The sequence below is a fragment of the Thyridium curvatum genome (assembly GCF_004353045.1).
Source record: "Thyridium curvatum strain D216 chromosome Unknown NODE_34_length_383523_cov_77.689754, whole genome shotgun sequence".
Taxonomy (NCBI): Eukaryota; Fungi; Ascomycota; class Sordariomycetes; order Thyridiales; family Thyridiaceae; genus Thyridium; species Thyridium curvatum.
The window spans coordinates 1-16,395 of NW_022156789.1; the positions used below are offsets into that span (position 1 = coordinate 1).

Below are 16,395 nucleotides of genomic sequence, written 5' to 3' on the forward strand. Positions count from 1 at the left end.
CCCCACCCCCCCCCCCCCCCCCCCCCCAAACCTCCACCACGGGTACTCTCCGGTAGTAACTGCATCTTGATCCATCCTGAGGTTGCAGCAACACCAGACCAGGCCAGACCAGACCAGACCAGACTGAACCGATGGCAAACTGCTCGACTGACTGCCGTTCCAGTGCCAGCGCATTGCATGTGTGCATCTGGGCAGGTTGGCAGGGTGCGTGTGGTGCGCAAGCAAGCTTGCAGCGATTTGGACAAGGTACTCCGCATGCTCTTCAAGATTGATGCCCAAAATCTTGTAGATCTCTCTCCATCTCGCCAGGGATTGCATTCGCAATCACGAACAATCCCGGGCATGGTCCTTCGCGCCCCGCAAACAGTCGATGATCAGCCTCAGTGGCTCTCAATCAGGGAAACAATTCAAGATGGATTGCCCAGACCAGCAGGGGGGGCAAAGGCTCATCAACGTTTCCCCACCACCTCCGACCAACGGGCAAAGAGCCACTGGCTGGACCGTTCGCGGCATGTGCATCTGCAGCAGCGTTGAGCTTGGTCAATAGCTGGCATCGACGTGCTCCGGTCGAGTCGACCTCACGGATCGATGCCTCTCCCCGTTCCACGCTTCAGCGAGCACCGGGTAATTCTTCAAGAAGGACCATGCAGTACACTGTCAACAGGCGTGAAGATAACAGCAGCCTGTGTTCCCCGAACTCACCCGTCAGCATTCGTTGGGAGGACAACATGTCAAGCCATCGTGTTCCCTGAATGCTTGCTTTTTATTCTTCTTCTTGTGCGTATTTCCCTCTGGGCCGTGTCCAATAAGAAGCATCGACTGCTTGGAAAGGCCGGAAGGATTTAGAGGGTCGATAAAGGTTATTGCTCCCTCTCCCAGGGGCCAGGGTGATTGCGGCAAGGCCCCCCATCGGCAGGTCAAGCTCAGGACTCCTGTCTGCAGCAAGGTAGGTCTCTTGCCGTCTCTTCTGTTCATCCAGGATTGTTATTTTCTTCCATTCTGGGCACTCTGGGGAAGGTCGAGTGTGTGGCGGCCAGACCCAGCTGCCGAGATGCGACTTGACCGCGACATGCTCTTTCTGCCAGATTGGCAATCGTCTGGCTGCAGAAGGCCAAGATGGTGCTGGTGCAGCCATGCCATGCCATCAGCGCCGGATGGCTGGGAAAAGGATCTCTGCAAGGGTTCAAACTTTACTTCGTAGGCATGGATGCCTGCCTCTGGCCTCTGTGAAGTGAAATGTTGCCTCTCAGTGGTCTACATACCCCAGTCGCCACCGCTGCCTCCACAACGGTCCCCATCGTCTGCGCAATTTGCCAGGGCCTGGTTGGCCTTTTACTCCGTAACCAATCCCCGTACCAGGGACACCATCCTGATCAAGCAACATGAACGCCCATTTGCCAATGTTGCCCGGCAAAAGCAATGTCAAGAGAAAGGCGACACAAATCGCCGGCGTTTTGCGAGCAGCGGCCGTCCGTCTAGACTTGCCTGTAATTGAGGACGGCATGGCGAGAGGAGCTCCTTGTGCTTGCTTTTTGTTCCCTCCTCGTCTAATTCCCGTGCTTTCGCGTCTCGTCCGGAGCTTGCCCTAAGCTGGACCTGGTTGGGAGAGGAAGTGTACTTTTACTTGTAAAAAGCCACTGTTCTTCACCCCTCCACCAAGTACCATCTATGCAACCCTACCATACCAGGGGCGGGACAAAAGGGCTGTATCCTATTCGACAATCGCACTCCGGGATACTCAGATGGGGATAAATTGGCAAACGCAAACGAACCACTGTTCAACGGCTTGCCTGTTGTTGTTCATTTCGTCACCAAAGCGACACTTTTCTTTTTCGTTTTCGAGAGAACGGGGAGTGCGGCTAAAATGCAAAGCTTTGTCCAACGCCCAAGCTCGTTTCTCGGGAAAGCTGTGCAGGTCGAGTATCAGCAAGTCGAAAGTTCTCGTACTCCCAGGCCGGATGGGAACTCGTGCAACACTGGTCCTGGGAGAAGAAGAAAAAGATGGGCTCGGAGTGGAATCGGATCATGGCCAAAAGTGCGCTTTGCGACGAACTATTCCTTTACCTGCAGCTCGAGCGACGACCGACCCGCGCTCACTCTGTGGTCAAGCATTCATGGATGCCCGAGGACGATGAACAGTGAAGCGAATGACTTGTAGGAGGTACCTCAACTGCCCGTGCTGCCCTCGGGACGGGTACGCACTGACAAGACGGTTTGGGGGAGACCCCGCCCACCCACTTCTTTATTGGGCGAGAGTAGACTTGCTGCTAAGTCTCTTTTGGCTCTCTCTCCTTCCCCTTGCAGATCGAACCCCGGTTCGCGCAAAGCACCAGGGCAGGAGAGGGCAGGAGACGAACGGAAGCATGTGAACGCATGGATGGACACAGGCACCAATTGCACCCAGCCCAGCACTGATGTGGCCCTGCAGCTGCAATGGCCGATGTTCGTCTCTCTGAAGGCGAGGACGATAACGACGCACTCAATTGGCGGTGGCGCGGGTGCACAATAGAAATGCCGTGCTGACTTCCACGCACGCATTATCTGCCTCTTCATATTGCTTGGACTTGATGTCCCATGGCTCGGAGCTTCACTGCGTGCAAGATCGCCCGTTTCAATGCAGTCCAAGGTTGGGTGCTACGCTGGACCGTTGGGTCCGGATTGAAACAGCTTGACCAGGAAGAGATTGTCAAAAATAGCCACAAAAGTATTTGTGGTAGTAGAGACGACGTAAAGCCTGGTTGTGCCGCGACTTGACCCGGGAAAAGAGGATGATCATCGGCATAGGTAAACACCCATCCTCATCATCATCATCAACAACATCATATTGGTGCTGCTGGCCAGCGTGTACCGATGCAATGCAAACCCTGGTTCAACGGCGAGACGAGCCGTGGCACGTCCTCATCATCACCACTTTTTGCACTTTGGGAGTAGGCAATGACCCGATTTGCCCTCTGTTGCCATTGATTGTCGTGAATTGCCATCAATTGACATGCTGGCCTCTTTTGCGCGCGCATCCTCTCCTGCACTGACGATCAATTGATCCCTCTGGCAAGAAAAGCGCCGAGTATCTTCAGCCCTGCGTGTCCAAAGCAGCTGGGAATGTCGACTGTTCTTGTTCTCCCTCACACCCCTTGGCTCCATCCAGTGACTCCCTTGGGCCTCTGCAGTGGTGATTTGACGACCCATCGATCCGTGCCTGCCCGTTGCTGGCACTTTCGACTGGCGTTCGTGCCTTCTACTCCACAGTTGCATTGCTTTTTCAATATTTTGACAACAAGAACTTGACGCTTGCGACTTTGGCTCCTCACGGCGAAACCTACCTAGGTACCTAGGTAGGTAATTTGCTCGACCAACCTGCTCCAAACTCGCAAGCCAGCTTGCTGTCTATCCTCCCTCCGCCCTGGCACCATTCCGACGGACGATAAGAGCCCAATTCCCAAGGTACAACACGCGTGCGCATCCAAGCTTCTGGCAGCTAGCGACTAGTGGCCGCAAGCCGTCTCCGCGACTTTCGTACTCGAACCCGAGCTTGTGGCAGTCTAACTGATCCGATCGGATAACCCCTCTTCAATCGTTCGAGGAGAAAAAAAAAAAAGAGGTACCATCGATGCCGCACCGTACCTGGCCTTAGCTTTACGCACAAGGTAAGTTACGCGAGAGAAAAAAGAAAAGAAGAAAAGAGTCTACTCCAAACGGACAGGTTGGCTGTTCGTTCTGCTCCCTGCTCGCTGTCTTCCCACTCGATCCCGCTTCCCCAGATGACGAACAGCCTCTCTTTCCCACTTCCCGCACACCCCCTCTCCCCTCTCCACTCTCCCAGCCCAACCGTGTGCTGCGCAAGCAGTGTGTGCGTGTGCGTGGTGTGTGCCCTCGAGGGATGATGCTTGAGCAAGGGAGTCTGTGTCTGTGTGCGTGTGCGCGCGTGTGTGTGTGTGTGATGGACAATGGATGGGGCGTGTGTGCAAGTGGCTTTTCTGGTACCTACCTCCCCCCCTGCCTATCTACGGAGCAGGTAGCAGTCAAGCAAGCACCAAGCCAGGGTCATCCATTGTCTTGTTATGGGGGGTGAGGGTCTCTGGAGGGTCGTGAGGGTCGTGCGTGGTGGCTCCGAAACCCACACGATCAAGGGGCCCTCCCTGGTATGCAGCCATCCAAGCCAGGGTCAGGATTCTCCTACCACCACAGACGCACTAGTTAATCCATGGCATTCCTGCCTCGCCCCTCCCCGTCATTCTCTCTACCTACTCCGTACATTCCTCGACGGTCCCGACCGTGTCACTCCCTCTGCTCACCAAAACAAGCCTCGAGCTCCGGGTTCGAGTGTCGAGTCTGTTTCGGCATCCTGCTAACCGTCGAAACCAGGCAGAGATCCGAGCTTGGACATGACCACCACCTACAACATCCAAATCCTGACGACGATTTTCACAAACGCATTAAACTACTTGCACGCAAACGGAGCAATCCGAGGGAAATCGCCCCAAAAGCACCGACGACAGCTCCAATTGCGTACTTGAAGCAACTTGGGCCCGCTATCTGACAACACCATCCGGCCACCAGAACCACCCTGCGCACGCAAACTGACCTGACGATCCCGCCAAAACAACACAGCTTTCGTATCTTCTGCTGCCGGGACGGGAGGAGGCATTCCCATGTGCCATTGGGTCATTGAACAGCCTTGGGAGTAGGAAAAAAAGAGAGAGATATCCACCTGGGACGAAGGAGACCTGATCGGACACCAGCGCATCGCGAGTCGAACCGGATCACCCTCCCAGCGGCGTGATCCGCCTTCCATGGTCTGCCAGCGCAGTTGCCAACAGCGATGGGCATGCTGAAAGACCAACAAATGCGATCGAGCCTCCAAGTGGCTCCTCTCACCATCCAAAAGGCCGTACGCCCGGCTGAGTCCTCGAGCTATGGCTCCTCTACAGACCACAACCACACCAATTCCACCTCGCAATCAGAAATGACTCCGCCGGCCACCCCCAACGGCTCGCGGGAAGACCTCAACATACAGCAGCAGGCCAATGCGCCGCCTGTATTCCACAACTTCCTGCGAGCCTTCTACCCGTTCCACCCGAGCTATGCCATGAGCGACTCGACCGTGACCGTACCGCTGAACGAAGGAGACGTCATCATGGTTCATTCGATCCACACCAATGGCTGGGCCGACGGTACCCTGCTCATCTCTGGCGCACGAGGCTGGCTCCCCACTAACTACTGCGAGCCGTACGAGCCGGACGAGATGAGGAATCTGCTCAAGGCCCTCTTGAACTTTTGGGACTTGCTGCGGAGCACTGCAGTCAACGACAATGAGATTTTCGGCAATCAGGAGTTTATGAAAGGCATTATTGCTGGCGTCCGCTATCTCTTGGTAGGCCGCCTCGCCTCAAGTCGCGCTGCGATGGCTTGCTAACTATGGATACAGGAGCGCACAAATTGCTTGACGAGGGAGTCGGCCCTTATCCAGAGGCACGATGGTCTCCGGCGGGGCAGGAAATCCCTCCTGTCAGAGCTATCATCCCTGGTCAAGTCTGCTAAGCGTCTACAGGAGCACCAGAAGACCCTGCTGCCCAGCGAAGATGTCAATGACATTGTGGACGAGATGATTCTCAAGGCTTTCAAGATCGTCACCAAGGGCGTGAGATTTCTAGACGTGCTGGACGATGACAGGAGATCGAGGGCACCTGCGGTGACGGTGATGGCGACTGTGCTCGAGGAGGCGATCCCGCCGACCCCACCCGCCGATGCCACCACCTTCGAGGACAACCGGGACCAGGGCGAGGATGCAGCTGCCCGCTCCCAACCCAGCACTGTGGTCGCTGTGTCAGAAGCAAGCGATGCGACACAGACGGAGGCTCCCGTGAACAAACATTTGTCAGCTGTCTACTCGCCCGCGGCGACCAACTCCAACCGGCTGTCTCAAAACAGCCCACTTCTGGTCAACCGCCTCTCGGCCAGCATCTCGCACCGGGTCTCCCTAGCTGGTCCATCGCCCCTCTCTCGACCGCAGAATCTTGTCTCACAACGATTGAACGACAGCCATGACACCTTCCTGTCTTACCTTGGTTCGTTCATCGGGCGCCTCCACCTCCAATCCCAATCTCGGCCTCACCTGGCGCTGGCCATTAAACAGTCTGCAACATCGGGCGGTCGCCTGCTGGTGGTTGTGGACGTTGTGTGCGCGCACAACGACCTGAGCAGAGAGATGCTTGGCCGGTCCCGTGCCGCAATGTACGACCGCATCGTCGACCTCGTGCACGCTGCACGAGACATCCTGACGAATGTTGGGCCCGAGGTTGCCGACGTGATCATGGCCGAGGAGACCAGCCGCTTATTATATGCTGCGACTGGCTGCGTCAAGGCCACCGGCGAGTGTGTTGCCAAGACAAAGTGGGTGATCGAAAGGATAGGCGACTTCGAGTACGAGTTTAGCGATCAGGATCTCGATGTCGATCTCGGTCTCGAGGCCCTGGATGTTGTGCCGGAGAAGGAACGATCCAACAGCGTCTGCGAGGCTTCCAGCATCTCGGACTCGGTCGTATCATCGGCCGTCTCGGAGGTCCCTCTCCAAGTATCTGTGTCTGCAGCGGCACAAACAATGGCTGCGCCGATCGCGCCCACCATCATCCCAGTTCGTCCTCCGGTTCTGGCGATCGACAAGCCTCTTCCCGATGTCCCCCAGGTCCAGTCACTTTTGGAGGACAAGCGTGCTTCGCAACACTCTCTTCCTGCCTCCCGACCCCCGTCACAGGTTGTGGATGATAATGCCGACAGCATGGCCTCATCGGTATCCTCGCTTCGTCCTTCCCTGCCCCCCCTACCCAAACTGGCGACTAGCCTGGCAATCCAGGATGAGTACAGCCCCTCGGAGCAGTCTGCCGGCCACGATAGCGAATTCCACAGCTCTTTCCGTTCTGAGAGCTCGACTGCCACGAGCTCGGGCACAGACAACTCCTACAACAGCCGGATCTCAGAGTCTAGCCTTGTGTCTCAGACCTCCACCCGGGCCACCACTCCTGACCACACGCTAGTGCCGAAATACCAGACTTCGTTTTCTGAGCTCAGCTCTGCTGGTGGCGAGTCTCAGGAGGGTGTCGAAGACGTCGAGTCCAAGCTTCTGGAGAAGACTTACGCCCATGAGCTGATGTTCAATAAGGAGGGGCAGGTGACTGGTGGTTCGCTCTCGGCCCTGGTCGAGCGCCTCACTACGCACGAGTCAACTCCTGACGCCATGTTTGTGTCCACTTTCTATCTGACATTCCGCTTGTTCTCCACGCCCCTCGAGCTGGCCGACGCCCTTATCGACCGCTTCGACTACGTCGGCGACGCTCCGCACATGGCCAGCCCTGTCCGCCTCCGGGTCTACAACGTCTTCAAGGGCTGGCTGGAGTCACACTGGCGTGATGAGACCGACCGCGAGGCCATCCCTACCATCCAACAGTTTGCCGACTACAAGCTTGGCTCCATCCTCCCCTCTGCAGCTCGCCGTCTTCTCGAACTCGCCGAGAGGGTGTCATCAATCGACGGTGCTGTTGTCCCTCGTCTCGTCTCTTCCATGGGCAAGACCAACACATCGATCTCCCAATACATCCCTGCAGACACGCCCATCCCGCCATCGATCATCACCAAGAGTCAGATGCACGCATTGTCCAACTGGAAGAACGGCGGCAGCTGCCCAACCATCATGGAATTTGACCCTCTCGAGGTCGCCCGCCAGCTCACCATTAAGCAGATGAACATCTTCTGCTCGATCATGCCCGAGGAGCTTCTCGGTTCGCAGTGGATGAAGAAGGGTGGCCTCGGCGCCCCCAATGTCAAGGCCATGTCTTCGCTGTCGACTGACCTGTCCAACTTTGTCGCCGACACCATTCTCTACTACCAGGACGTCAAGAAACGTGCTGCCTGCATGAAGCAGTGGATCAAGATTGCCCACCAGTGCCTCGAGCTCCACAACTACGACGCTCTCATGGCTATCATCTGCAGTCTCAACAGCTCCACCATCACTCGTCTGCGTCGCACCTGGGAGTTCGTGTCCGTCAAGCGTCGCGAGATGCTGAAGACGCTTCAGGCCATCGTCGAGCCTTCCCAGAACAACAAGGTTCTCCGTGGCCGTCTGCACGACCATGTCCCGCCTTGCCTACCCTTCCTCGGCATGTTTCTGACCGATCTGACTTTTGTCGACATGGGCAACCCGGCCACGAAGCAGCTTCCCGGCTCTGACGGGACGGAGCAGAGCGGCATGACGGTCATCAACTATGACAAGCACACGAGGACTGCGAAGATCATTGGCGAGCTGCAGCGGTTCCAGATCCCGTACCGACTGAACGAGATCCCTGACATGCAGGAGTGGATCCAGAAGCAGGTTGAACGGGTCCGCGAGCTCGAGAAGCCCGGGGACAACGTTCAGGTCAACTACTACCGCAAGAGCTTGCTCCTGGAGCCTCGCGAGACTCAGATGCTCAAGACGCCCATCGAAGGGCCGGCTGCTTCATCTGCCAAGGACACGTCGTCATCCAAGACCGATCTGTTTGGCTGGATGCGGAGCAATGGCAACAACACCACCACGGCAAATGTTGTCTAAACTTATTACCATACTACCATCATCACCCTTCATCTCTATCAACCACAGATATCACCTACCTACCTGTTCTGTGGGTTATCGACTTATACAACGACCCGTTATCCAAAATAGCGCATCTACACTACTCTCGGTTGCTCCGTTCTTATGATACCCCCAATTTTCTATTTAAGCTTTGGTTTTTCTTTCACGAAGATATCGCACGCGGCCATTTTTTCTCGAATTGCAGAGACTGGACTGCTTCCTCATGCCGTCCACGTATCTCACGAATCTTATACATCACGGCCGCTTCTCCCTCCTTGCACATCTACTAGACGCGATTACAGGGATATTGTCTACATCTTTCCACCTAGGTGTCCCGGCGTTTCGCAGAGATCAGACGAGTTTGCTCTCAATACACGACGCCACCAGATACCCCTCAAGACAGTGTGCAGAAGAAGGCAGGGTCACTGGGTGCAGAATTCACACCAGTTCCGACGCCATCATCCGGTTACATCCTCATTCGGATCGCTTGGGACAAAAATACACAGACTCGCATCGCCTTCAGAGGCTGGAACTTCGTTTCTTTCTTCACTTGATGTCGTTTTTTGAATGATTGGTGTCTTCATTGCAGTTCTTGGAGACATCGATACCTTGCGGGAACTAGGGCACATTTTCTACAGGGACAGGCTCCATGACCAGGAAGTCTTTGATCATCAGACATTATGAGCGGGCGCTTGGGGACTGTGTTCCTTTTATATCCTGGGGAAGTGAGCAGCCTGGGGCACATTTCGAATCAGGGAGCGCACACACAGACTTGGAGTTTGCGCAATGGACGGACTACTTTTTTGATATTCCTACGGGAGGCATTCTCACATTGCAGTCACTCGCTAAGCCAACACACAATCGCCCCGTGATTTCCACACGGGGCTCGGGCAGGAAGGGGAGGGCACACAATTGTATATACATTGTATAATGCAGACTTGGGCCATGCAGGAGAACTCCCTCCTTTCTCAGGGATGCATGACTGGGCCTAGAGTTGCGAGATTCTGACGGAGAGGGTGCAATCTCGCCCCCTCGCCGAGAAGTTCTCGACACTTTGATGAATTCAAACTAGTGAAAGCAATGTTTCTTTCTGGTATCGATGTGTGACTTTGCTCTACTACTATGACTTGTATCCCAGCCTGCCCTGTGCTTGTTTGAGCTCAGAGATGGCTCGGTCGAGTTGAGAGGAGGCAGTTAGGGGGCCTACGATGTTGTGGGTATCGGTACGATCCTCGATCGATCGGAATGCTGAGAGAGATCTCTAGCGCGACGATTTGGCGTTGTTGTCGTTGGCTTGTTTTGTGGGGCATCCTGTCATCATCGATCTCGATCGAGTTTAGTAAACGCTAGTTGATATTTTCGTCTTGATGGACTGGACTTTTCCTTCTGTGCGTATGTGCTGTGGGGAACACTTGTGGCGTGCATTCCAACGCGGTTGCACTCGGAAGCAGAGTGGGAATCTAGGTAGCTTTCGGGCTGAAAGCTGAGTTTCTGGCCAGGCTGGCGGAGCGGGGCGGGGCGTCGCGAGGAGGGACGGAAGGGAGGGAGGGGCGCATGTGTGCGAGCTCTTGTTTGTGTGTGTTGGAATGTTTGGGTGGGGATTGTTTCTATTTTGGTGTCCGGCGGTCGGTTCTTTGTTTGTTTGGACATCGTGTGTTTTGTGTTTGTTATGCAGTGGAGTGTTGTTGTAGTCGTGGTGGGTATCAACTGGGGTTGCCTTGTGAAGCGGAAGGGAAACCATGGCTGTGATGGTTGAGCAGTGTGTTGATGATGTTATTGAGAATGATATAGAGTTGAAGCAAAGAGCCTCGGACTTGTCATGGAAGATGAACAACTTTGAATATTTGAAACTGCTGTCGTTACCTGGAAACCGACTTCTAAATGTAATATACGATCATTTCAACTCGATGCACCTGTCGCACAACTCCTTTGTACCAACAAGACTGCATGTACATCTTGTTTACAAGGTAGCTATTGCCCTAGAAGAAAGACCCCTTAAACTCCTCAAACACCGCCTCGGCAACGAGCTCGTTGATCCTCACGCCCGGGTGATAGTCGTTGAACCACAGACACGACACGCCGTCGGCGTTGTAGCACGTGGCGTTGGGCGCACCGTACTTTGCCGGGTCGGCCAGCGCCGCGTTGAACGGCGCCTGCGTGTCGACGATCTTGGCGTCGATGATCCCCGCGTTGGCCTGCGTGAAGCTGGCGAGACGCGCCGCGAGCAGGGCGTTGTACTCGCCGATGACGCGCGCTTCGGTCTCGGTGCTCCAGTCGGAGCCCTGGGCGAGCTGGGCGGGGGTCTTTTCGATGGCTTTGAGAGTCCAAGACATTCGGGTGTTAGAAAAAAGGGTTTGGATAAATAAAGTGGAAAGAAGCGAACATAACATATCCGGATGAAGGAAACACAGGACTTACGTGGGACACTGAGGATGGCGAACCGCCTCGCCCCGGCGTCGTACAGGGTCTGCAGCTGCGCAAAGTAGACGTCCATGATCTTGAGGTTGGTCTCGCTGACGTTGCCGAGCCAAAAGGTGTTGCCGACGTCGTTGACGCCGATCCACACGCCGAAGAGCGCGTCGTCGGCCGTCCAGGGGGCGTAGTCGGGCTTCGCGGCGACGCTGGCGCTGAACTCCCTGACCTGGTCCACGAAGCTCAGGACCGTCGGCTCGTAGGGCTTCACGAGGTCGGCCGATGTGGTGGCGCCGCCGTAGGCAAAGTTGTAGGCCAGGAGCAGGCTCGTGTTGAGCCTCGAGGCCAGGAAGCCGACCCAGTTCAGGCCGCCGCTGGCGGTCCAGCCCGGCAGCGGGGGGTTGCCGATGGGGTTGGCGGCGGAGGGCTTGGTCGAGTTGATGTTGAAGCCTGTCTGGGAGTAGGAATCGCCGCTATTTGGAGTTGGAAAGGGTCAGTACCAACGCGTTGGGGGGGGTTGAACAGGTGGTGGTACGTACAATGTGATCAGGTACTTGGTCCCTGTTGGAGCCGTGGTCGGTGCCGAAGTAGTGGACGTGCCGAGGGTCGCCGATTGACCTGTCGAGCAACTTGCGCTGGCGAGGCCAAGCAGTGCGGCGCCGACGATTGCTCTTGAGGTCTTCATCTTGACAGATCGTGAAGCGAGTGCCCGCTGTTTGTAGAGCTCATCCCGTACCACAACTTTGGAAAGCAAGCTCGTGATGTGCAAAACCAGACCCATAAGTACCATGATAACTCGCATCTACAACAAAACCTCACCAAGCTTCCATCCGTGTGGAGGCACTTCCGCAGGACCGGGTCAGATCGCCTCCGGGGCATGGTCACCCGCAGTAAACTCTTGGGGTCGCCTGCAGCCCACTATTGGCGGGATTTCACTCTGTCCAAGCATCTCGCGGCGGCGGTGCGGCCCCCGGTGGAGACTTTTGCCAAAAGGCACGGAGGAAGAGGATGGGAAGCCAATTGGGGTTTAGCGAAGGGCGGGATGGATATCGAGGGCAGTGCAGCTTGGTTGATATTAACCGTATCGGCATCGACAGGGGTAAGGACATGACAAAGTGTTAGGGCTTGTGGAGTAGAGTGAACCAAAATGAATACGTCTCATTGCAATGTACTAAAAGGTGTGACTCGATTCACCAGCGTGCAGAAAGTCGTACCAAAAAAAAATAAATAAATAAAGGAGCAAAAAGCTCACAGACTCGCCCGGAGGGGAGCCTGCTGCGAAAATCGCTAAATAGAGATTTTACTGCCGTGGTCGTCGAGGTTCATCGAGGTGGTGGTGTGTTGTCGTGTGGTTTTTTTTATCGGAAGGTATTACTTCGTCAGGGGATCCAAACCTTTTTATCGGAAGGTATTACTTCGTCAGGGGATCCAAACCTTTTTATCAGAAGGTATTACTTCGTCAGGGAATTGAAACCCGAACCACCTCGGAACAAACTCGCGTTCTTCCTGCTTGACCATATCGGTCTTTTCCTCCCCGACGACTGACTGCGTTAACCTCGCCTATAAGGGCTTTGGAAGGGGGGGTCCGGGCGTCCCTCCTGGGTGCAGGGACCCTCTACAACTTGTTCAATAGATTAGACTTTAAGCTCAACACTTTTTAGGCCTCATTATAAAGAATGAGAAGTAACTCTTCATGCTTAATTCCATCTCGCTTAGGTTCTTGAGAAAGTGATCTCTACAGTCTCTCACGCAGGCAGGAAGGCAGTTTCTAGAGGTTGTAGTGATCAGTGGAAATACAGCCATCAACAATTTACATACAATATCAATTGAGAGAGCTAGCTAGTTGCGCTGCAAATAATGCAAATAAGAGCACAGTTAATACTGTATAGAAGCCTTCAAGTGAATTGGTGATTCTCTCAGCTCGCAATAACAGCCTGAAGTTCCTTGACCTCCGACCTCTTCTTTGCACGTATGAAAGACATCGAGAAGCACCAGTCTTTCAAGGCTATGAAGATTACAAATGATACAATGAATGATATGAATAACGCCACCATTATCATGACCACTAGAGAAATCCAGCGTCTGGCCAGGATGGTTCGAGGCTTTCGGCAGCCAGTCCCACCTGGATTAAGTTTAGAACGAGAGAGGTCACTCCGAACACCGTTATCATAGGCGTGATGAACGATGAGATGTAGTCGGTCCACTGCGACTGGACATGGAGATATGCCAACTTGTTCATCAGAAATGGCGCCATGTAATTGAGTCTTGTCAAGCGTAGCGTGCCGTATGAAAACCTTGGAGACACCTGATAGTTGTTCAGAGAATTGAACTGAGATATGAAATGGACAAAAGAATCGAATGAAAGGGCCTGTCCGTCAACGAATGGTATCAGAGCCATCTCTGGGCTGGTGGCTTTGCTGAAGTCGACCTCATAACGTATCAGGTAGCAATAAGTCCTCATAAAACCAGCCGCAGCTTGGTAAACCTGGGAATCCTCTTCTCTGATGAAGTCCCAGAATTCGCGACAGAATAGATAAGGGGGTATTGGCTTGATGAATATCCTGTCGTAGTAAGATATCAGATGCAGGCCAGGTTCCTCCGTGATCTGAAACTTGCGTCCTCTGATAGTCTGATGATGTAACGGAGAAACGTGGGTTTCAATTGGAGTGCCAGCCTGAGAATTTACATTAGGCCATCTTCAGCACTCTGTGATTCATGGTCTACTCACTATCCATAAATGTGTGACAAGTGAGACACCACTCATGCTTGCAGCCGCAGGGGCGAATATGGACAAACTTGCTTGCCTGCTCGAAGCCGGTTTAGACCCGAATTCGAAGTCTAAAGAAGGGAGAACGGCGTTGCACTACATCTGTCGTATAGAGAGCTTTGAAGGATTTGTCGGTACTTTCGGAGCAGACATGATGTGGATTCTAATCGAGAAGGGAGCAGATGTTAATGCCCAGGACCACGAAGGTAATGCTCCTCTGCACGATCATTGCAACCTATGCATCAGCGGACTTGAGATTCTAGCTCTACAATCTCGAAATGCTATCATCAGTTCAGTGAAGCTGTTGATATCAGCTGGAGCCAATATCAACATCACTAATGGGGCAGGGATGAGTCCGGCAGACAGGCTGCTCATACAATATCTCAGAGATCGAGACTATGAGACTGAGAAGGAAAGGCAATATTTGGAAACGGTACTCCAAATATTGAGAGACAGCTGACATCTGCCTCGCCACATCTGACGATCACAAACAATGGTATTGGTGAGCCAGTCCCATTGGCAAGACTGTATGTACTGGAGGTCATCGCTTCAGGTGAGCTTTCTCAACCACAGCATGTTTAAGTTTGGGCATAGCCTCTCTGACAAAAGAAAACAAAAAAACTTAAGTACGGCCGTGGTGCCTGCCTACGAGCCGCTAACAGACAGCGTTGGTATCTAATGTCACTGCGGGAAACCAAAGTCAATAGCGGCCGCCGGCCTGTTAGATTCTAGGACAGTGAAAGAAGGACCCATCCCGCATGTACACTTGAAAGACCATTCAAAACTAAAGAGCGGCTATACACTCTCACTTAGATAAAGAGAATGTCAATGGCTAATACATCTCATCGTCTATTGATTGTCCAGCTCATGATCCTTGGAAGGCGAGACTGTCAGGATCGGGACTTGTGATTGTGGGAAACCCAAGTCCGAGGATCACCGAAGCTCAGTCCGAATCTTCACCGCACCCAACTAGGTGGGCCCAGTAAGCCGAGCAGGATGGATTACCAAGTGATGGTCAGATTAGTTGACGGACTGCTAACAGAAGTACTTGACTACCTATCAAGCCCATCGGATTTAGGTAGTGGGATAGCCCTTCCGAGTTCTTAGGGCAAGGATGTGACAGGGATATTGATTGTTAAGATTGAGGTAGCTCCTGATGAACTTCTGTCAACCATTCAGACACCCACTTGGATTACCAAACACCTCTTAAATGTTTTCAAGGTTCATCATCCTTCTTCTATTTGTACAGCTCGAAGCGATTGGTTGGTTTGCAAAGCTAGCGGTAAAAAGGGTTGGGTGATGGTGACCAAATCCCGCGACTATCTCACCTATTTTCCAGACACTTCAAACATTCCACTGTCTTTCCGTTGAGCCATACTTGTTTCTTTGAGTTTGAGAGGCGATTCATCGCTCGAACACAGTCATTCTATTCAACACAAGATGCCCGGAGCAACGCAGGCAGACCAGGACAAAGCGCAAGCAGTCGCTATCATTAAGGACTTTCATGACTACTTCAGCAGCCCACTCCCTTTCACAGAGGGGCCACGCTTCGTCATTCCGCATGGCCTGATGATAGTTCCCCTTCCGGAGGAGCTAGGCGGTCTCACAATTGAGACCTTCAATCACATGTACGAACGCGTCACCGGGATCCTCCGCGCTCAATACGCCTCCGGTGTGAAACTCTTCGCGCACCGGCTCGTGAAACCTGGACCAGAAGTCCGGGTATCCGGCAACACTGCCGCTGTACTCACCGGATTCTGCGGCAAGGTTGATGATCATGATATTCTGCACGCGGTCAGCCTCTGCTTGCTCCACCGGAGGGCGGGCGAATCTGGAAACCCATGGCGCATCTCGGGAATTGTCGACTCGCAGCACACGCTGCCCGATATGCCGTTGCCGCCGGTGGAGGCCGGCTCCGTGTCGGAGATCATGGCTCCATTCGATGCCCTACTCAAACATATCAGAGCGCAGGAGTGGGACGCGATTACACCACTGCTGCTACCTAACGCTGGGGCCATGATAGCGGAGGGCTCTCAGGACCCAGTCACGCTCATGTGGCCGGAGTTTATCAAGCGGCTGCAAGCCGAAGCCGAGACTGGCCCTGTGGCCGAGAAGAAGCTCTTCGATTGTGGGGCGCGGCGGTGTGGGAATCTGGCTTTTGTATGGGCGCCGTTCAGGCTCATAGTTGAGCGCAAGGAGACGGCGCAGGGAGTCACGATCTGCGCGTTCAGATTGGAAGGGGAGAAGTGGCTTATTGCCAGCTTCCAGGAGACAACTTTTGCCTAGTCCTTGAATATTCAACTAGGGGGGCCGGGTGTTAAAGAGAACTTTTAGATAGAATAATAATCTTTTCTGGTCTCGTACTATATCTATGCTAATAAGTTGGTATCAAGACTTCCAACTCTTCTGAAGCTTCCGTGCAAGATGTTTGGATGTATTTCTATTTACATGTAGACAGTGCTAGTCCCAGGCCACACGGCTTCGTGGTGCGCTGCCTGTACATGCAAGTACACGCTGTGTCTGAGGGCTAAGCAATCACTGGCCATACGCCAGCCTGTAAATGTCTTGAGACGTAGAGATCATTGCTGCGCTCGCGCTTATGTGCGAGCACGAC

At 53.9% G+C, this 16,395-nt stretch overlaps 4 protein-coding genes across 4 annotated transcripts; 2 read left to right on the plus strand and 2 right to left on the minus strand.

The window, feature by feature from the left end:
• Positions 1-4,819: 4,819 nt before the first annotated feature.
• Positions 4,820-8,581, plus strand: E0L32_006094 (uncharacterized protein; the record flags this gene model as incomplete). Its single annotated transcript, XM_031140689.1, has 2 exons — positions 4,820-5,371; positions 5,426-8,581. The coding sequence occupies 2 exons, from the start codon at positions 4,820-4,822 to the stop codon at positions 8,579-8,581; spliced, it is 3,708 nt and encodes a 1,235-aa protein (XP_030995075.1).
• Positions 8,582-10,581: 2,000 nt separating this feature from the next.
• Positions 10,582-11,699, minus strand: E0L32_006095 (uncharacterized protein; the record flags this gene model as incomplete). Its single annotated transcript, XM_031140690.1, has 3 exons — positions 10,582-10,916; positions 11,021-11,487; positions 11,554-11,699. The coding sequence occupies 3 exons, from the start codon at positions 11,697-11,699 to the stop codon at positions 10,582-10,584; spliced, it is 948 nt and encodes a 315-aa protein (XP_030995076.1).
• A 1,380-nt stretch (positions 11,700-13,079) lies between these two features.
• E0L32_006096 (uncharacterized protein) lies at positions 13,080-13,778 on the minus strand (the record flags this gene model as incomplete). Its single annotated transcript, XM_031140692.1, has 2 exons — positions 13,080-13,688; positions 13,743-13,778. The coding sequence occupies 2 exons, from the start codon at positions 13,776-13,778 to the stop codon at positions 13,080-13,082; spliced, it is 645 nt and encodes a 214-aa protein (XP_030995077.1).
• Positions 13,779-15,221: 1,443 nt separating this feature from the next.
• On the plus strand, positions 15,222-16,067 carry E0L32_006097 (uncharacterized protein; the record flags this gene model as incomplete). Its single annotated transcript, XM_031140693.1, has 1 exon — positions 15,222-16,067. One exon carries the CDS (start codon positions 15,222-15,224, stop codon positions 16,065-16,067), a length of 846 nt encoding a protein of 281 aa, XP_030995078.1.
• Between the last annotated feature and the right edge of the window lie 328 nt (positions 16,068-16,395).